The 20176-nt window shown below is 56.3% G+C and overlaps 3 protein-coding genes across 11 annotated transcripts; 2 read left to right on the top strand and 1 right to left on the bottom strand.

The window, feature by feature from the left end:
* The first annotated feature begins 956 nt into the window (after nucleotides 1–956).
* On the top strand, nucleotides 957–8323 carry LOC106853416 (aldehyde dehydrogenase family 3 member A2). Of its 8 annotated transcripts, none has more exons than XM_088177087.1 (12): nucleotides 966–1195; nucleotides 1833–2006; nucleotides 2369–2600; nucleotides 2696–2781; nucleotides 3653–3861; nucleotides 4014–4131; nucleotides 4242–4383; nucleotides 4512–4678; nucleotides 4818–4917; nucleotides 5339–5574; nucleotides 6496–6619; nucleotides 6883–8323. In XM_088177087.1, exons 2-11 carry the CDS (start codon nucleotides 1845–1847, stop codon nucleotides 6574–6576), a joined length of 1533 nt encoding a protein of 510 aa, XP_088033213.1. In that variant the 5' UTR covers nucleotides 966–1195; nucleotides 1833–1844; the 3' UTR covers nucleotides 6577–6619; nucleotides 6883–8323. The 8 variants fall into 8 exon arrangements, with proteins under 8 accessions (XP_088033217.1, XP_088033213.1, XP_014732121.2 ...); XM_088177085.1 differs by having other exon boundaries at nucleotides 1180–1375; XM_088177086.1 differs by lacking the exon at nucleotides 966–1195 and adding an exon at nucleotides 1418–1681.
* Nucleotides 8324–8761: 438 nt separating this feature from the next.
* Nucleotides 8762–15106, top strand: LOC148221487 (aldehyde dehydrogenase family 3 member A2-like). 2 transcript variants are annotated; one of them, XM_088176966.1, is made up of 11 exons: nucleotides 8762–8890; nucleotides 9718–9891; nucleotides 10074–10305; nucleotides 10401–10486; nucleotides 10565–10773; nucleotides 10926–11043; nucleotides 11154–11295; nucleotides 11424–11590; nucleotides 12120–12219; nucleotides 12862–13097; nucleotides 13238–14221. In XM_088176966.1, exons 2-11 carry the CDS (start codon nucleotides 9730–9732, stop codon nucleotides 13262–13264), a joined length of 1479 nt encoding a protein of 492 aa, XP_088033092.1. In that variant the 5' UTR covers nucleotides 8762–8890; nucleotides 9718–9729; the 3' UTR covers nucleotides 13265–14221. The 2 variants fall into 2 exon arrangements, 1 of the variants encoding a protein (XP_088033092.1); XR_015807894.1 differs by lacking the exons at nucleotides 8762–8890; nucleotides 9718–9891 and adding an exon at nucleotides 15018–15106 and having other exon boundaries at nucleotides 9921–10305; nucleotides 13238–13808.
* Nucleotides 14213–19840, bottom strand: LOC106853290 (multidrug and toxin extrusion protein 2-like). Its single transcript, XM_014876422.2, has 17 exons — nucleotides 19579–19840; nucleotides 19391–19492; nucleotides 19154–19222; nucleotides 18747–18895; nucleotides 18607–18649; nucleotides 18471–18515; nucleotides 18048–18145; nucleotides 17799–17896; nucleotides 17176–17289; nucleotides 17021–17088; nucleotides 16674–16782; nucleotides 16463–16538; nucleotides 16315–16384; nucleotides 15888–16020; nucleotides 15531–15625; nucleotides 15087–15231; nucleotides 14213–14749 (listed from the first exon to the last, which is right to left on the bottom strand). Exons 1-17 carry the CDS (start codon nucleotides 19735–19737, stop codon nucleotides 14541–14543), a joined length of 1782 nt encoding a protein of 593 aa, XP_014731908.1. The 5' UTR covers nucleotides 19738–19840; the 3' UTR covers nucleotides 14213–14540.
* Between the last annotated feature and the right edge of the window lie 336 nt (nucleotides 19841–20176).

The raw sequence follows: 20176 nt of genomic DNA, 5'->3' as shown, positions 1-20176 counted from the left end.
GACGTGAAAACCCTCTGGGCTGATGGCTGAGAATTTTACAAGCTCTGGAGAATCCATCCACCTCCCTGCTGCTGCTGCCAGCCTTGGTGGGTGCATTGCAGCATCATTTCCCCAGGCACAATGTAATGCTCCATGCTGAGAGCTCAGGCTTTTACTGTGATTGCAGTACCATTAATCCCTTATCTAAATTCTCTTGGGCCTGCACAGAGCTCCAACCTGCTGTGCCTGCAAGGATGCTGACAGGATAAGGGGGAGCACTTGCATCAGGTAATGGTGCTGGGAGGAACATTGCTGCTTCTTACCCCCATGTTTTCTTCAATGCAAACCCAGCTTTTCTCCATACACCACCTGGAAGGGCCCTGTCAAGCCCAGCCTGTTTTTCCTTCTCATGTTGCCCTCCTGCACACAAGTTGCAGTTGCTCGTGTCATTCTTCTCCACAGCAGGGTGTTTACTGCTGAAATTTGTGCAACAGCTTGTGAAATTGCTGAGCCATAACCCAGGAGGTGTTAGTGAAGCCAACTGACCACAGAAGCCAAGCTTGGTGTTTGGGGGGAATTGTGCTCCTGCACAATCTGAAGGACACTCCCAGCTTCGGAAGGCCGTGTTGAAGTGGGAAAATGGGATTAAACTTTGCAGGACAAAGGGGTGCTCAGAGCCCCCATCACCTGGGCAGGAGCACCCAGGTGCCAGCCTGTGTGTCAAGGTGTGGCCGGCATGGGTTTAATGGGGTACAGCTGCAGACAAGGAGCTTTAGCAATAAAGGCCCTGGGTAAATCGTGTCACGAGAGGCAGCATGTAACAACTAGCACGGAATCTTTAAATAAACCCCGTGCTTTTCCTAGAACAAGTTGTGGCGGGTCTATTTTTAACCGGAATGTGCCCAGCCTTGCCCGTGCTTCTTTCTCTGCGCTTTTTCTTCTGGCTCGTTTCCCACGCCACGACTGCATCAAGGATAATTTGACCGTCCTGCCTCCCCCAGAAGAGCACCTGGGCAGCTTCTGTCGCCCTCCTAGGCAGGGCAGGTCAGGGTTACGCTGCCCCGCTCGTTCCCCCGATAAGGCTCCGCAGGGACTCTGCCCTCCGCCCGCAGAGCAGCCCCACGCCCCGGCAGCGTTTCACAACCGGCCCGGCAGTGCCAGAGCCGCTGCCACCCGCGCAGGACTGCGGAGCCTCGGCACAGCATCCCCGGGGAAGGTAGCGCCGGTACCCGCGGGGACGCGTCCTTCCTGCCCGTACTCTGCTCCTCCCTCGTTCTCGTCCTCCTCTCTCCCCTCCGAGACCACCGGGCAGGGAGGGGGAGCGGCGGCCTCGCCCGTTCCGCTTCCGTCATGTGAGCGGAAAGAGGAAGCGGCGGCGGCGGCTGCGGTGACCCCGGTGGGCGGCGGGGCCGCGGGGGCGGCGGGTGCTGCCCGGGGCGGAGGGTCCTGCCCGGGGGGGACAACCAGCGGCTGGCAACCCCCTGCCGCAGCCGCTGCCACGGTTGTCACCTCAGCCCCGGTGTGGCTCGGGGGTCCCCGCGGTTCCTCGGGGGGTGTGGGGGGGTCCCCATCGCTCCGTGCCCCGGCTCGGTACCGCGGTGCTCGCACGGCGGCGGAGCAGCCCCCGGCTTCCTCGGTGACATCCCCACGCTGCCACCAACGCCCTGCGCTGCTTTTGAAACTTTTCTAACTCGGGAATTACGTAAGGCTTCGGAGAGATGCGGCGGGATTGGGGGCGAGCGGCGGCGTGTGGGCTGCCGGCGATGAGGGGGCGACGAGCGGGGCTGTGGGGCCGAGGGAGGGTCGTGTCGTGTCCCCTCCGAGCTGAGCTGGTGTCACCCGTGTCTCCTCAGAGCTGAGCTGCCATGGAGAAGATGCAGCAGATCGTGGGGAGGGCGAGGGCTGCCTTCAACTCGGGCCGGAGCCGCCCGCTGGAGTTCAGGATCCAGCAGCTGAAGGCCCTGGAGAGGATGGTGCAGGAGAAGGAGAAGGAGATCCTGGCAGCCCTCAAGGCGGATCTCAACAAGGTCTGGGTCGGGGAGTTTCTCCCATCAGTCGTGCAGGGACAGTGGTCAGCCCTGAAGGGAAAGTGGGAAGGCCAAGGGCTGCCTTTGCTGTGTTAAATGGTTTTTGGTACTGTGTCTCCCCTGTCCCTGGCTCCTACTGGGGCCTGCGAACGTCTCTGCCACTGTTTCTCAGGAGGAGTTAGTCTAAGGCTGGACTGCAAAGGCAATCCTGGCTGTCAGGATTTGGTTCTGCCTCACACACCCAGACTGGCCATCTTTGGCCAGGGATCCTTAGTCACTGCCAGTGACAGACACTTTGAAGCAGCAGGGCTGCGATGGTGGGTGCCTTTTCCATCCCTTCCCAAAAATCCCTGTTGTTTCAGTGTGGGCACAACGCCTACAGCCACGAGATCCTGGGCGTGCTGGGGGAGCTGGCCCTGACCATGGAGAAGCTGCCATCGTGGGCAGCCCCTCAGCCCGTGAAGAAGAACCTGCTGACCCTGAGGGACGAGGCCTACATCGGCTACGAGCCCCTGGGCGTGGTGCTGGTCATCGGGGCCTGGAACTACCCCTTTGTGCTGGTCATGCAGCCCCTGATCGGGGCCATCGCAGCAGGTGGGGATCCAGCCCAGCCCTGGCCGTGGTGGGGTCGTGGCTGGAGCTGGGGGAGGATGTGAGGGCTCAGTGTCCGTGCTGGGTGTGCCCTGCAGGCAATGCCGTGGTGGTGAAGCCATCAGAGGTCAGCGAGAACACGGCTCGCCTGGTGGCTGAGCTCCTCCCACAGTACCTGGACAAGGTGAGTCCATGACTGTCTTGATCTGTCCTGCTTGCAAAGGGCTCCTGCAGGTTCGAGCCAAATCTATTGCCTGCTCCTTTCAAAGGAACAGAAGCAGGAGGCACAAGAAGGGTTTGTTACTGTTAGAGTCCAAAGGTACATTGACAAATTCTGCCTGTGTTTGTGTATGAGCTTACACAAAGGCTGCTGCAGTGTGACGGCCTTTTTGACACCCATGACCATGTGGAGAGGTGTGCATGTACTTCTCACTGCAGGAGCTGCTCTTTTGGAGATGTGCTGGAGATGCCCTTAGGTCAGCACAGGTTGTGTAGGATGGTGGCTGTGCCTGGCTCTACCTGGTAATTGGGCACTGTGTGTTCCATGGCAATCTGTCCTGAGTTTTAATGTCCTGCTGAAGCACATTTGTAGGAGGAGGTGTTGTTTCTCCTCCTCTTGCCTGGTGGTTCTGTCATCCCTTGCACAGTGTCACAGAGAGACAGACTGTTGCTGTCACTGCACAGGGCCCTGTGGAGTTTCCTTTGGGGAGTTAGCACCTTTTCTAGGTGGGAGGCAGGAGCAGGGGAAGGAGGAAGCCCTTGGGAGAGCCTGGCAATCATATGTACTCTGATCCTTACTGTGTGGGAGCAGCTCCATAGCCACACTCAGCCCTGGCCTCAGCCTTCATTTCTTTTAGTTCGTGTGGCACAAAGTGGGAAATGAAACTTCATTTCAGAGGAAGGAGCAGAGTTTATCTCTGATACCACTATATTTTGTCCCTGTTATGAAGTAGGCCACAGATAAGTCTGCCCTCTGCCACATGCACAGCAGAGCTGCTGCCTTGAGGTGAGTGCTCTGAATCAAGGTAACCCTCAGGCTCATGTTTGCCCCGCAGGAGCTGTACCCTGTGGTCACTGGAGGAGTTCCTGAGACAACAGAGCTGCTGACCCAGAGATTTGATCACATCCTCTACACTGGCAACACTGCAGTGGGAAAAATTGTGATGGCAGCAGCTGCCAAGCATCTGACCCCTGTCACCCTGGAGCTGGGGGGGAAGAGCCCCTGCTACATCGACAAGGACTGTGACCTGGCTGTCGCCTGCAGGTCAGGGTGTTGCACCCATGATGGGGCCTCTGCACTGGGGCAGCGAGAGATCTCTGGGCCAGCATCCCCAGCTCAGGGGACTGCCAGCTGGGCTGGGGGTTGTGGAAGGCACTGACCATGGAGAAACCATGTCCCCTTCTCCCTTGTCACAGGCGGATAACGTGGGGCAAGTACATGAACTGTGGGCAAACCTGCATCGCCCCAGACTACATCCTGTGTGACCCATCCATCCAGAGCAAGGTGGTGGAGAACATCAAGGCCACTCTGAAGGTGAGGCAGGAGTCCCTCGTGCCGTGGAGTTGTCCCAGGTGTGATTTCCTGGATCTGTGGCCGTTGGAAGGTGTGCTGAGCACTTTTGTTTCTGCTGTGTCTTTTGTCAGGAATTCTATGGAGAAGATGTGAAGTCGTCCCCAGACTATGAAAGGATCATTAACAAGCGCCACTTCAAGAGGGTCAAGAGCCTGCTGGAAGGGCAGAAAATTGCTCATGGGGGAGAGACTGATGAGGCCTCCTGCTTCATAGGTGCTCCTGGCAGCTGCTATGGAGGGGAGGTGGTGGTGGTTTGTTTTTGGGGTCTGTTTGTCTGTGCCTTACTTGGGCCAGGTCTGTGTCCTGCTGATGCTGTTGTCTCATTCTCCTGTTTGCCTCAGCACCAACCATCCTCACGGATGTTTCCCCGGAGTCCAAGGTGATGGAGGAGGAAATCTTTGGCCCAGTGCTGCCCATTGTGACTGTGAAGAGTGTGGAGGAAGCCATTGAGTTCATCAACCGTCGGGAGAAGCCCCTTGCCCTGTATGTCTTCTCCAACAACAAGCAGGTGGGTGCTGGCTGTGCCAGAGGAGATGAACATTGTTGACATGTAGCTCCCTTCCCAGTATCCTCAGTTACATGGTCTGATCTCTTCTTTGAGCGTTTTTAATCTTTTTGTTTGTTTTTTTTTTTTTTTCTTTTCCTAGTTAATCAAGAGAGTAATCTCGGAAACCTCCAGTGGTGGTGTGACTGGAAATGATGTCATTATGCATTTCTTCCTCTCAACTTTGCCTTTTGGTGGTGTTGGTAAGTTACTGGAGCTCCTTAGGAGTTGGGACTCACTGCATGGTGTGTCCCAGGGAACAACAGCTCACAGTTTGTGTCTGGGTATCCCTGTACCTCCTACAGCCCAAGAGTCTCCGTGCAGCAGGTCTTGATGATAATGATGACTTCTGGGCGTGCATTAGGAAAGGGGTCAGGAGGGAAAAACCTTTGAATGTATTTTTGGAAAGACTAAACCATTTAGTGTAGCCTGATGTGAAGGGTGCATTAAAACCATTAGCTTCAATCAGACTGGTGGAAACGAGCTGAGGAAGAAGAGGTTTGGAGCACAGATGGACATCATAGAGACTTAGAAGTGCTGCAGGGGAAGGGTCAGTTGTCCTCAGATGGGCAGAATTTTGTCTGGCTGAGGCAGAGGAGTGATGTGCCTGTGTGTGTCTCTCAGGGCACAGCGGGATGGGCGCCTACCACGGCAAGCACAGCTTCGAGACCTTCTCGCACCGCCGAGCCTGCCTCATCAAGGACCTGAAGATGGAGAGCACCAACAAGATGAGGTACCCGCCTGGCAGCCAGAAGAAGGTGGACTGGGCCAAGTTCTTCCTCCTGAAGCGGTTCAACAAGGCCCGAATCGGGCTCTTTGTCCTGGCCCTGCTGGGGGTTGTGGCAGCAGTGATGATCAAGGTGAGTTTTGGGTCTTTGCTCTCTGTGGCGGTGCATGAGGAATTTACCTGATCTGTTCTTTGCAACTGCAGCCCTTTTTTATAAAGCCTGATCTCTTTTTCTATCTTGAGATTTATGATATCACCTTAAATTCTTACCTTCTCATTCTTGCAAGCAGTCTGTAGAATAGGAATATCTCAGGAGAGATCTCGCAGGCTGCTGTGCTCCTTGTTGCTCTTCCCCGGTAGGTGACACCCGTGGGATGCTCCCTCCAGAGGCAGAGATTGTTGTTTTGAACTGGTTAAGAGTGGTTTCCACTCCAGGGCTTGCTTCAGCAGCTGCCTCACAGCCCAGAGAACTGCAGTCTGTGCCATGGCACCCTGGGGAGGGAAACTGTGTCCCAAAGCTGGGGTCAGCAACGAACTTTTGTTCCTCTTCGCCCATTCCAGCCCCTGTCTGACCTCATCTCAATTATTCCCATTTCCTCCCTTGTTTCCAGCTGGGCAGTGCGGAAGGGTGGGATGTCCTCTCCTCTCTGCAGGAGGCAGAGGCTTGCAGGAGGCTCAGGATGCCTCCTGAGGTAGAAGAGCAAGATCTGAATCTTTAAGCTGATCACAGTTGGTTGTCCATGTCTGACAAACCAGACATGTGCCTTCACTGACTGCTCCGTGGGGTTTAGTGAGCTTAAGGGAGCAGCTCCTGAGGGCACAGGAGGTGGCAGGGTGGATCAGGACTCTGCCCTGCAGTCTGTGTTGTTACTGCTGCAAGGGCACTCTCAGGAGCCCAACATCCCAGGGCAAATAACCTGCCCACATAGTCCAGGAGATATAAGAGCCAAGAACTGGCTCAGGCCTCGAGGCAGCAGCCAGAGAGGCAGGCCCTGTGTAGAGGAATGAGAGGAGGGGAAACTCACAGCATCTTGAAATCATTTGGGTTTCTCAGAGCCACCAGTCTGTGCTGAAGAGAAAAGCCCTCTTGGTTGTGCTGGCTGTGCAGAGGCTGGGCTGGCCCAGTGGGTGGTAAGGAGGAGCAGGTTTCAGAGCACTGCTGTGGCTGTCACGGTGAGGTAGGAGCCTTTTTCTTCTCCTGTGTGTAGACCTAGTTTTGAGATTGGGAAAAGCTTTGTAGATGAGTGAATGTGGGGCTGAGCCAGAGCACGATGCTTTCCCTGGCATCTGAGATAAGCAGTGCATGCTGAGGGGCAGGAGAGCTGCACGATGGGGAACCTCCTGACTGAAGGGGCTTTGCTTCAGGCTCTTCTAGAAGGGGAATTGGATTTGTCTCAGCAGATCCTTCACAGGATGTTGGTGTTGTGTTTTGCTCTCACAGGTGGTTAACTGATGAAGAGAGGAGAAGGCACCATGTGCACGTCCTACTCTGGGTGCTCGCTTTGTGTCTGTTTCCTTAAGCTGGGAAGTCATTATTTTCTTTTCTTCTGGGTGATTTCAGTGAGCTGTCGAGCACACAGAGTAGCCTTAGAGAGACACTAACCACGAGAAGGCTCAGATTCCTGTTTACTTAAAAGCCATGCTGGAACAGAGGGACCAGTGGGGACAAGCTCTCCAAAGGAGGACTACAGAACAAGAAATTCCAGTCCCTGCCTCCACCCCGTGCCATGCAGATCTTCCAGGGACACACAGTGTCCTGCACCAAACCACTCACCTTCCCTCAGTGACCATCAGGAGCTGAGGTTTCAGCAATCCTTTGGTTGACAATGTTTTCCCTGCAGTTTTGGGGATGGTCTCAACACCCACCCTCTTGGTGAGTGCAGGTTGTGCTGCCTGATGCATTTGGCCAAGAGTGATGGCTGTGGATAAACCCAGTGAGCTTCCCCTTTGCCGTTTATTTGAGGTGAAACATTCTCACATCTCTGTGAACCAGAAACATCCACAGCTGGTCAGGGGCTGCTTGCTGGGATCTGTGTTTCATCATGTGCTTTTAACAGTTATTTAGCAGTTAGAAAATTCCAAAGGTGATGCCTGCACTGCCTGTTTTGTGCTGATGAGTGTCTCACGCTGGAGCAAAAGAACTTTCAGGCCTGTTCAGAGCAGTGGGAATGACAAATACCTTGTGGATTAGCCCAACCCCACACAGCCACTTGCTTTTTCCCTGTGGGATGGGGAAGATAATTGGAAGAAAGAAAACTTGTATGTTGAGATAAAAATAGCTTAATAGGTGAAGTGAAAATTGGGCTTGCAGGCACATCAAAGCAATTAAGAAATTTGTTCATTAATTCCCCTCATCAGGCAGGTGTTTAGCCATCCCCAGGAAAGCAGGGCCTCGTCACACCTGGTGGTGACTCAGGAAGACAAACACCGTAACGCCCAATGTTACAAATTCAAAACACAACCATCCTTCTACAAAGAAACTTAGTGTCTACCACGACAATTAACTTAATCCCAGCCAAAGCCGGTACAAAGGTGTTCCTGGTCAGATTCCTCCAAGGGAAAACAATTACTGCAAGAGTGTGTGTGCTCCTTCGTGTTTGAGCTTTTCAGGATGCTGTAATCTTGCACTGGCGGATAATGTGGGGCTTGTTCTAGCTTGGGGAAAGGATGCTGAAGGAATTGAAGGTGAAAGAGCCTTAGAACTATTAATATTAAAGCAAATTGAAAAAATACTACTAAATGCAATTAATATAGAGTAGAAAATTATATTTACTGTGCAATAAGTGGGATTTCTTCATGTCTGGTGAAAATCCGTGTGCTAAGCCTTTTTGATGACACATTTTGCAAGCCACTAAATAAACACAGAGAATTTAAATAATAAATTGAGTGTGGTAAGTCCTTGCAGTCTCCTGAGGAATCCTGCTCTGCTGGTCCCAGCTCTGGCCCTGGCTTGCTGGGTGGCACACGTGTGGTGAGCTGTCCCTGGCACCCTGGGAAGGGTCCTCCAGAGCTCTGCTGGGTGCAGAAAATGCTCCTGGAGCCAGGCAGGGAGTGGAGTGAGCCAGTAAGATGAGTGGCCTGTTTCCCCCCCTTTCAAATCCATGCCTGGATTGCCTGCCACCTGCCTGGTTGGGTTTTTTAGGACCCCAGTCTGAGCATTGTCAGCCGTGGCACGTGGGCCACTTGTGCCCTGTGTGGGCAAAGCCACGTGGTCTCTGCATCCCACGGCACGGCTGAGTCACTGCCCTGGCTGGAATCAGCCATCCAGGGCTCCACAACCCAGGATGGGGTTGGGTAAAGGGCATCTTGTACCCAGCAAGAGCCCTGGGCCAGGGCCAGGGCCAGCACTCCTGTGGGAGGAGGGATCGCCCCCAGCCATGGCAGGGGAAGGGCTTGTGCCTGCTCGCACTTGCCACAGGAGGCTGGTGGAGAGAGAAGCTTCTCTGAAGGTAATTTGCTTTTTTCCTTCGTTTTTTAATGAGTCACTTGCTTTCTGGGGCTGTGTCACACAGCTGTGGCAGTGGGTTGGGAAGGGCAGGATTTTATCGTTGTAACGGGATCTTGGTGTCTTGATGGGTTGGGCAGGGATGCAGGACCTGACCTCTGGTCCTGACTAAAGAGTGAAATGCTGCTCCTGGGAAGCAGGGTGAGATCTTTGCAGTGTTTTGTGTTTCTGTGAAGACGTGAGGGCCTCAGGGTTAAGGGGAAGATGGAGCAGACTGGCTCTATGGAACACATCTCTGCTTCCAGCTGGCTGCCCACCCAGGCCACTGTCATCTCTGTGTTTTGGCTCCTTGGGAGTATCCCTGTGGTGGAAACTTAGAGACAGCACCCTCAGAACAGGAACAACAACAAACCTCAGGCTGCTTGGAGAGGCGCCCTGTGCAGGTGGAGCAGGGCTTGGATGCTCAGCGTGAGAGTGGGAGCTCCTCTCCAAGAAGGACAACATCCCCCAGCCTTGCTCGGGGTGGGACATCTCATGGGGGTGTTCCCAGGGCTGAGCAGCCCTCAACGGCCCTGTGCTGAGCTGGGTGTCACTGGTGTCCCCTCAGAGCCGAGCTGGGTGTCACCGGTGTCGTGTCCCCTCAGAGCTGAGCTGGTATCACCCGTGTCCCCTCAGAGCTGAGCTGGGTGTCACCCGTGTCCCCTCAGAGCTGAGCTGGTATCACCGGTGTCCCCTCAGAGCTGAGCTGGTGTCACCCGTGTCCCCTCAGAGCTGAGCTGGTATCACCGGTGTCCCCTCAGAGCTGAGCTGGTGTCACCCGTGTCTCCTCAGAGCTGAGCTGCCATGGAGAGGATGCAGCAGGTCGTGGGGAGGGCGAGGGCCGCCTTCAGGTCAGGCCGGAGCCGCCCGCTGGAGTTCAGGATCCAGCAGCTGAAGGCCCTGGAGAGGATGGTGCAGGAGAAGGAGAAGGAGATCCTGGCAGCCCTCAAGGCGGATCTCAACAAGGTCTGAGGTGTCAAGGGTAACACTGAACAAAGCAGGAAAGCCAAGGGCTGACTCTGCAGTGACAAATGGGTTTTGTCATGTCCCCCACCACGTAACTGGATGGCTCGGACTCTCCAGGGTGCCACAGTGGCTGGGGGAGGTGGGTGCCTTTTCCATCCCTTCCCCAAAATCCGTTTTTACAGAGTGGGCCCAACGCCTACGGCCACGAGATCCTGGGCGTGCTGGGGGAGCTGGCCCTGACCATGGAGAAGCTGCCATCGTGGGCAGCCCCTCAGCCCGTGAAGAAGAACCTGCTGACCCTGAGGGACGAGGCCTACATCGGCTACGAGCCCCTGGGTGTGGTGCTGGTCATCGGGGCCTGGAACTACCCCTTTGTGCTGGTCATGCAGCCCCTGATCGGGGCCATCGCAGCAGGTGGGGATCCAGCCCAGCCGCGGCCGTGGTGGGGTCGTGGCTGGAGCTGGGGGAGGATGTGAGGGCTCAGTGTCCGTGCTGGGTGTGCCCTGCAGGCAATGCCGTGGTGGTGAAGCCATCAGAGGTCAGCGAGAACACGGCTCGCCTGGTGGCTGAGCTCCTCCCACAGTACCTGGACAAGGTGAGTGTGGCCCCATGTTGGACCCCGGGTTTCTCTGTGCCGCTGGGTTGGGGTGACCCTGACACCCCTGCCCTGCAGGATCTGTATGCTGTGATCACTGGAGGAGTTCCTGAGACAACAGAGCTGCTGACCCAGAGATTTGATCACATCCTCTACACTGGCAGCTCTGCAGTGGGCAGGATTGTGATGGCAGCAGCTGCCAAGCACCTGACCCCTGTCACCCTGGAGCTGGGGGGGAAGAGCCCCTGCTACATTGACAAGGACTGTGACCTGGCTGTCGCCTGCAGGTCAGGGTGTTGCACCCATGATGGGGCCTCAACACTGGGGCAGGGGGAAATCTCTGGGCCAGCATCCCCAGCTCAGGGGACTGCCAGCTGGGCTGGGGGTTGTGGAAGGCACTGACCATGGAGAAACCATGTCCCCTTCTCCCTTGTCACAGGCGGATAACGTGGGGCAAGTACATGAACTGTGGGCAAACCTGCATCGCCCCAGACTACATCCTGTGTGACCCATCCATCCAGAGCAAGGTGGTGGAGAACATCAAGGCCACTCTGAAGGTGAGGCAGGAGTCCCTCGTGCCGTGGAGTTGTCCCAGGTGTGATTTCCTGGATCTGTGGCCGATGGAAGGTGTGCTGAGCACTTTTGTTTCTGCTGTGCCTTTTGTCAGGAATTCTATGGGGAAGATGTGAAGTCGTCCCCAGACTATGAAAGGATCGTTAACAAGCGCCACTTCAAGAGGATCCTGGGCTTGCTGGAAGGGCAGAAAATTGCTCTTGGGGGAGAGACTGACGAGGCCTCCTGCTTCATAGGTGCTCTTGGCAGCTGCTATGGAGGGGAGGTGGTGGTGGTTTGTTTTTGGGGTCTGTTTGTCTGTGCCTTACTTGGGCCAGGTCTGTGTCCTGCTGATGCTGTTGTCTCATTCTCCTGTTTGCCTCAGCACCAACCATCCTCACGGATGTTTCCCCGGAGTCCAAGGTGATGGAGGAGGAAATCTTTGGCCCAGTGCTGCCCATTGTGACTGTGAAGAGTGTGGAGGAAGCCATTGAGTTCATCAACCTTCGGGAGAAGCCTCTTGCCCTGTATGTCTTCTCCAACAACAAGCAGGTGGGTTTGGGCTGTGCTCCCTCATGGCAGCCTCTCTGCACAGCTGGATCCTGAACATGATCCCAGACACAGCTTTCTGCAGGGTCTGTGTCATTTCCTTTTCCATCTAAATTGTAGCATTTGTGGGCCATAAGAGTTCCCAGAGCTGTTGCAGGGCTCTAGGTTTGTACATCTCCACCCACAGAGGTGGGTGCTGCTTCCTGCAGTGTCTCCTGCCCCCGTTTCCAGACTCTGTTGTGCCAGCTCAAGAATTCAGGTCAGGGCTTTGCCCTGGAAAAACAGCCCCAGGCAATTTGGGTGGGAGGGCTGAGAAGCTTCCTGGGCTGACATAAAGCCTTTTCATTTTGTGGCTGTTCCAGCTGGGCAGATCCTGTGCTTTAGTGGTGTAATCTGGCCTCTGTCATGGAACAAGGCACAACCTGTGCCCCCCACAAAGGGGGATGGAAGCATCACCTTGAGCCCTCCCTGCCCTGGTACATGGTGTTGTGTCCCATCCTGATTTGTGCTGTGCCCTCTCCATTGTGGGTAGCTGATCAGACGAGTGATAGCAGAGACCTCCAGTGGTGGCATGACAGGCAACGATGTCATCGTGCACTCCATGGTCCCAGATCTGCCCTTTGGAGGTGTGGGTGAGTCCCTGCTCCAGCCCGTGCACCTGAATTCACCCAGCAGCAGCCTCTCACCCAGGAGTTGTCCTGCCCATTTGGCAATTCAGGAACTTCCAGCCACATTTCCCCCTTAATGTCATTTTCTGGGGTGGGTTGCTTTGTGAAAAGGCTCATTAGTTGGGCTCCCAGTGAGAGAGGAAAACCCCCTGGCACACAGATGTGCTCTGGTTCTCCTGTGCTGGGGTGTGGGATGAATTTATCCGTGGCCTGGCTGAGCTTCCACAGCTGCTGTCAGGCTCTCGTGGCAGAGACCACCTGGCTGTGGGCTGAGGTCTTGGCTGTTTCCAAGTGTCCTCCTCATGTCCCACTCCCTGAAATCATAGGCCTAGCTCCTCCTGTCCCTGACCCCATGAAAATTTTGTGGGAAAAGCAAGGCTGGCCCTGGGAGGAGAGAATTGGTGTTACTAACATTTGAAGGGTGGGTTCACACAAGCAGCTGTTTCAAGGCAGTGAGCACGTCCTCACTGATTTCTGCAAAGTTAAAACAGCTGCTCATTGCTCCTCTGCCCTGAGAACCAGCATGGCCAAGCTTTCCCTGTATCCTGGGGGGTGCCGAACTGGGTTGGAGTGTCCCTGTGTGATGTGCCTGTGTGTGTCCCTCAGGGCACAGCGGGATGGGCGCCTACCACGGCAGGTTCAGCTTCGAGACCTTCTCTCACCGCCGGGCCTGCCTCATCAAGGACCTGAGGTGGGAGGTTCTCAACAAGCTCAGGTACCCCCCTGGCAGCATGGAGACGGTGTATTTGGCCAAGTGCCTCCTCCTGAAGCAGTGTAACAAGAGCAGAGTGGCTCAGTACATCTCAGCCCTGCTGGCAGCTCTGAAAGCCGTGGTGGCAAAGGTGAGCTTTGGGTCTCTGCTGGCCCTGTGAGTGTGTGCTCCCATTTCTGTCCCCTGAGCCCCCCTCAGCCTTCATCACCCCGTTCCTTTGAGCTCTGCTCCCTCCCTGAAGGACTCATCCCTGTTTCTGTGCCTTTCCAGGTGTTGTGCCCCCAGCGAGAGGGGTGATGGGCAGCCAGCCCTTGGACCCTCTGCTGCTCCCTGCTGCTGAACTTCTCTTTGCTGCAATTTCCTTTCTTCCAAAGCAGCCAGTGCACTGAAGAGGTAGAAGACAAAAAAAAATGCACCTAAAGCAGAGACACCCCAAGTTAAAGGCTCCAGCTCCTGCTGAAACAGGAATCTATCCAAACCTCGGCTGTGGTCATGCCTGAGCAGTGACTGCCAGATGGAAGGAAACAGCATCCACCCTTCTTTGTAAACAGCAGCTCCTCTAAAAGCTCCTGGGAACGTGGGAGTGTTTGTCACAAGGGTATCTAATCAAAGCCAGTCGTTACTGTTTTCTGTGTAACACCTCACCTGATGCCCAGAGGAAGCCGCTCATCACAGCCATAAGCCTGGGAAATGAGGGTCTCACTGCAGGGGACAGTCCAGGCTGTTTGTCCCCAGAGCAGAGGAAAGGAGCCTCGAAGAACCTGCAGCATCTCATCCTTGAAGGGCCTCGTGACTGAAAGGGTGATGCTCCTTGCAGGGAAACCACCTTTAGCCATCCAAGGTGTGCAAAGGCCACCCGAGGTGATGGCAAAAGCCACCTGAGCTGTGGCCATGCTGTCCCAAGGGCTTGAGAAGTGCCAGGGACTGTTGTGCTGCTGCATTTGGAGCAACTGGGGCAAAGACAGGGGCACTGCTGCATCTGGAGTCCCAAGTCTGGGGTATCCTTGGCCAGAGTGGCAGAGCAGCCACAGCCTCCTCTGTAACTGAATTTCAGGGGTAATTAGTTTAGGAATAGTTTTTTACCTCTAAACTTGTAACTGAGAGCTTACCTTGACCTTGCTGAATAAAACCATTGTTTTACTGCAAAGACCCCCTGGGGCAGGGCAAGACCCACGTGTGGATGTTCCCTGTTCTGACCCCAGCCCTGCCCTCAGCCTCCACCTCAAGGAGCCAGCCCCACTCCAGACAGGTTTATTCTTTATTGGACGTTTGTCACGGAGCAGGGGGGGGAGCTGGGCTGTGCTCAGCTCCAGGGGGGCGGTGGCAGAGTGGGCTGGGGGTCCCACACACACTCAATGTGTGTCAGGCAGCCCAGAGCAGCATTTTTGGGTGCTGGAGCAGCCTGGGGGTCCGTTCCCACAAACACTGCTGAGCACTGGCAGAAGCCCTTTGGCTCCTGGGGGACAGGCGTGCGCTCCATTTCCTCGCCAGCCAGTCCGTGCTTTGTACGCCTGTCCCTCAGGAAAGGCTTTCACCCCCCAAAACAAGTCCTCCAAAAAGTCCTTGGTGAGGGTCAGTCTCTGCTGATCAGCTTTACGGCGATGCCGAGGGCCAGCGTGGCCAGGGACGCGGCCACCGCCAGCGCTCGGCGGAGGATCAGCTGCTTGGTGACCACCGGGGTGGCCGCGCCACTGGTCACCTCCTGCAGCTGCAGCTGGAACGGGGCTCCCTCCGTCCTGGTGATGCCCGTGAGCACCACGTCGTTCTGCACTTCTATTCCAGCTGCAAGGACAATTTGAGGGGTTTGTGTGGGGGATTTTGAGGGGTTTGTGTGGGGGTTTTGAGGGGTTTCTGGGCAGGGTTTTGGCACAGGGCTGAATGCACGTTAGGAGCAGCCCAGAGCATGGGAATATCAACCAGGTCCTGCCTCCAGAGGCGGGACCAGGTGTCTGCAAGGTTGTCCCTCTGTCACCTTCTTAGCCCACACTTGTAATTACTGCTCTCCCAGTAACTGAGGGTGTCACCAGCATGTCACTCTTCCTGTTTTTAGGACTTGTTCCTGGCTTATGTGAACATTTTGGGACCCTCTTTGACCCAACCCCTCCCTGCATGCCCGTACCGACACACCCCAGCACCGCCCTGGCAGGGAGGTAAGTGTGGGGCTGGGGGGCTGGTGCCACATCCAGGTCCTTGCAGGAGGGCTCAGGGCTCAGGCTTGGCAGCTCTGGTGGTGGCAGCTGGGTCACTCCTGCACGGCACTGAGCCTGGGGAGGGAATGTGCTGGGTTTAGTTGGGAATTCCCACCAAGGAGCAAAGCTGTGTTGTCTCTCTTGGGGTTTCCCTGGAGCTGTTGAGGCACAAGGTAATGCTCAGGGCTGCAAGGTCACCCCATCTGCTCTGAGCTTCGTGTCCCCCAAACAAGGTGCAGGGGGAAACCTTGAGGCTTGTGCAGGAGGAAGCTGAATACAGGGGTGACACTGGACATGGGATTGAGCCTGTCTCATCCCAGCAGGGCACTGAGGACCTTCCCAGTGCAGGGATGTGCTGTCAGTGCCTGGATTACCTCCTTGGCTGCCTTCTCCCAGTCCATACGGGAGATGCAGGTGACAAAGCAGGTGCAGAGGATGAAGACAGAGACGAGCATCGCGATCCACAGGCCTGCAGAGGGCACACAGCATCAGCCAGAGCCAGCCCAGCATCCCAGGACAGCAGGTCCAGAAAGGGGATGGCACCCAGGTCAGCGGGGACATGAGGTGGTCATGGCTGTCTGCTTTGGGGTTACTTTTTCCCAGTAAAAGCTCCCAGCAGCTGCAGGAGCCATCCCAGTCCACCCTAGTGTGCCCAGGCGGGTCAGAGGGGTTGTGGTGAGCCCCCAGCTGCCCGTGGGGGGTTTGGGGGTGCAGTGCCCAGGGGTCAGTACCTATGACACCGATCTTGGCCACAAAGAGCAGCACAACTGCCAGGGGCATGCCCACACCGTAGTAACTCATGGCGTTGAGGATGGCACCAAATTTCTGCTTCCCAATGCCTCTGAGCACCCCACTGCAGGCACCCTGCCAGGAGAGGGAGAGGGGCTGGGCCAGGGAGCATCACCTCCACCGAATTCAGGAGGTGACCCAGCTCCCTGCCTCTGCCCATTATTTCGGTGTCCCTGCCCAGTCCTGTGGGTCACCATCCTTTAATGAGCTCGGTGTTTTGTAAGGGATGATCCCAGGAGCTCTGCAGGGTCCTGGTGTGGGCACTGGTGCTCAGCTGCAGCCTGAGGGACCCTCGACTGCCTGATCCATGACGCTGCTGCTGAGCACCGAGATTCCCCATGGAAAACAGCAGCATTCTCTGGGACTTACAGTCATGGCTTCAAACAAGTGGAAGACAACGTAGATAGGCATGACCCACGCCACCAAGTCAATGATCTCCCTGGGGGTGGAGGAAAGCCAAGGATCACTTTTGGGAAGTGACCTCCACACGCCAAGGCCAGGAGCTGGGGGCACTCACCTGTCCTTGGTGAAGATGTGTCCCAGCACGTTCTTTGTGGCAGCTAAAATGGACCCCACAATAACAGAGAACACCCCTGAAAACACAGCACAGAGCTGAGCCCAGCCTGGCTGGAGAGCAGAGGCAGAAGAGGCAGGCAGAGCACTGCAAACACTCCCTGCTCCATGGGAAGGAGGGCAGGAAGAGGCTTTCCAGGCTGTTGTGGGCTGACCTGTGCAGACCAGGCTGGTGCTGGCGGATCTCTTGGCAGTCTGGAAGTCGCCGGCGCCCAGCGCGTTGCCCACCTGCACACTGGCAGCTGTGCCCAGCCCCAGGGGGATCTGCAAGCACAGGGCTCACATGTGTCTGACCATGGGGTTGTCACAGTGACGGGGGGATAACACCCAGCAGAGTTCAGGATTTGATTTAAAGCATCCGTAAGGAGGGATAGGCAGGAGCAGGGAGAGACTCGAGTGCAGAGAGGGAAGATGGGAATTTGCTGGAGCTGATTTTCGCTGTGTGCCTGTCTCAGGACAGCCCCCATGGAGCCCTGGTTTGCAGTGAAAACCCAGCCCTTACCATGAAAGCCACAACAGACACCTCATAGATGATGGACTGGACAGAGAGCTCGACAACGCTCAGCAGGCCTGCGGGACAGGAGGGGTCAGTGCTGGCTCCGGGTGCTGCTCTGGGCCAAGCCTGGCCATGTCCTGGCAGCTCCCCTCTCCACTGACCTATCAAGAAGCTCCCAATCTCGTAGGTCCACCACTCGATGCACATCATGAGCATGCTGGGGACAGCCAGGGAGGTGAAGCTGTCCCACTCCAGCAGGCACTCAGAGGACCAGCCTGTCGAGAGGAGAAATGACACCTGATGGATGAACAGACTGGCCACATGCTACATCCTGCACAGCCCCTGGGGCAGCTGGAGATGCCATTCCTCTTCTCAGAGCCAGCAGCTTCACAGGATCTCCAGCAGCTTCACAGGATCTCCAGCAGCACCGTGTCCACCTGCACCCTCTCTAATGCTCTCCCGTGGGCCACAGAGCAGCACAACCCTCAGCCCATCCCTCCAGAGCCGTGTCCAAGGACAACCTCCTGCTTACATCTGTGGAGCTGAACCTTCCAAAGCCTCAGCAGGAAGTTTCATTTCTGCAGAATTAATGTTTAGTGCTGATCACACAGCTCTGGCAGTGGTGGTGCGTGACGAGCTGCCACTGAAGCAGCACTGTGGTACCCGGGGCACCTCGGGCTGGGGTTAATATTCCACCATCAGGACAAGCAGAATTCCTCTTCTGTCCAGAACACCTGATAGAAGTTTTCTGAGTAAAGCAGGAAGCTGAGGGAGATGCCCTTACCTCCCCAGGTGTTCACGTGGAGTTTCCTGCCTATGATGTACAGGAACAAGAAAATGGTTTGTGAATACTGAGCGGTGGTGTTGGCCCAGGCAGAGCCCCTGCAGAGGAAGTGAGAAAGGTCATTGGCCTCCTGCTTATGCCTCCCTCAGGGTGCAAAGAGACATCCTGCTGTACCTCTGTGACCTCAGTGTCCCCTGGCCATTGCCAGGTGCCCTGTTTTCCTCTCCAGGGCACACAGGTGCTACTCACATGATGCCCAGGTGGAACACGTAGAGGAAGACGTAGTTTGCAGCCACATTGATGACGTTGCCGATGACCCCACTGAGCACCAAGGGCCACATGATCATCTGCAAAGAGGAGGACACGGGAGTGTCTTCACAAAGAACGTCCCCCCAGCCCCACTCTCAGTGACTTTCCCAGAAAAAAAACCCCAAACTTCCAGTGATGTCACCTGCTTGGAAAAAGAGCGTGATGGAGGTAAACGCCTGATGTGGGGAAGTATGAAGGGAGGTGCATGGATACAGCTGGCTGTGGAATGGGATGATCTACAGGGTCAGGGCTCTTTTGGGGCACCTGGGCATCTTGTCACTGGGAACAGCCAGCATGGGAACGCTGGATGCACTGTGGAAGGGAGCCCTGAGCCAGAGTGGCTGTGAGGGCTTTGGCACTCACCTGGTTCTGCAGGTATCTTGTCTCCAGGTTATACAGAAAAACCGCCTGCAAAGGAAGTTTTGAATGAGGTGAGCCAGTGCCGAGCTGTAGGACGGGGACAGCCTGTCCCCACGTGCAGGTGGCATTCAGGACTCACCGGGAGAGCAGGCAGAAATGCATTCACGTAGTGCTGGGTCAGCCTGGGGGCACACAGAGGGGGGGTCAGGGAGGGGCATGGCCATGGCCACCGTCCTCTCAGCCCTTCCACACTGAGGAGGGATGAGGGGACCACCCAACCTGGAGACCTCACGATCTTGCTTCATGACCAGCATCAGCTGCTCGATGTTGATGAGGATGGCACAGCAAGGGAAGCAGCAGAGGAGGATGATGATGGTGGCACGCTGCAGGATCACCCCCACCCGCAGCAGGTTCTTGCTGCCATAAGTCTGCAGGGTGAGAGGGCAGCAGCGAAATCAGCTGGCGCTGGGGGAAAGGGGGCACTGAAGAGTATGGAGCAGCTCTGACCACCCTGAAAACCTCCCGGGAAGGGTTTGGAGCACAGATCTCGTTATGGGATTTTTACCCAGGAATAAGCTTCCCCAGCTCGCAGGACCAGCCAGGGCTCAGTGTGGTGCCTGGGCATCATCAGCTGATGCTGGAAATCCCCCGTGTCCCTAAGACAAGTGCCAGCAGGTCCTACCCACCTGAGATATCAAGGTGTCACACGCTGAAGTCAAACCATAACCTACAGAGATGGCAGTGACATTTATAACCTGGGATTAAAAAAACAACAGCGAAGGTGAGCATTTAAGTCTTTTGGTTGGGAAGAGGGGCTGAAAGGAAAAGTGAGAGTCTGAACTCTCCCCTGTCCTTTTCCCCTGCCACATCTGATCCCCGTGTCAGCAGGGAGGGAGCTGGTGCCCGGCCCCGGGAATGCTTACAGCGATGGCCAGCGTGACAGAGGCCAGCTCAACCTTGCCCAAGTGGCCACAGAATATGGAGCTGACAAGGTGGATCAGGAAGATCAGCAGCTGGATCAGGATCTAAGCGCGGAGGAGAGCTGGAGGTTAGGGATGGAGATGAGCAGGGGTGCTTGTGCTGGAGGGAATCTCTCCTCCCGGCTCCTTACCAGCGGCCCCGCCAGCACCAGCAGCTGCCTCACGTCCCCCCAGAAGTTGTCGGGCATCCAGCGACGTTTCTTCTGGCAGCTCCCGGCCGTGAGGTTGCCCTGGCTAGCGGCCTTTCCCTCCCCGAAGCCATTCTCCTCGGGGAAGTTCTCCGGCTTCATGCTGCCCTGCCGGGGAGTGGAACGAGCCCCTTCCTCCGCGCTCTGTTAAACCCGGCTGGGGCGAGCAATGTGTAACCACGGCGGGCTGAACTTCAGCCGGGGCTGGGCGATGTCCCCCCGCGGCTGGGCTGGCCATGGGAAGCGTGGGCACTGGGTCAGGGCAGGGCACGGAGAGCCGGAGCCCAGCGAGGGTCCTGGCAGCTCAGCGCAGTGAGTGCGAGGCGCTCGCTGCCTGTCCTGAGCCAGCTTAAGGGGCTGAGCCATCCTAAATCCACCCTGTGCTCCCTCCTACCTCTCCTGCTTCACCACAGCTCCACAGGCAGTGGCTGGAGGCTCGTCCTGCCCTCGCTGTGTCTGTGCGCTGCCGGCAGTGGCGGGGCTGTGGCTCGCTCTCTCCCATCACAGTGGCCGGGACAAGCCAGCCCCCTTGGCTCCAGCT

This window comes from Sturnus vulgaris, chromosome 21 (genome assembly GCF_052056855.1).
Source record: "Sturnus vulgaris isolate bStuVul1 chromosome 21, bStuVul1.hap1, whole genome shotgun sequence".
NCBI classification, from domain to species: Eukaryota; Metazoa; Chordata; class Aves; order Passeriformes; family Sturnidae; genus Sturnus; species Sturnus vulgaris.
The sequence above is the reverse complement of the archived record's forward strand: the minus strand, read 5'-3'. Positions and strand labels throughout refer to the sequence as shown.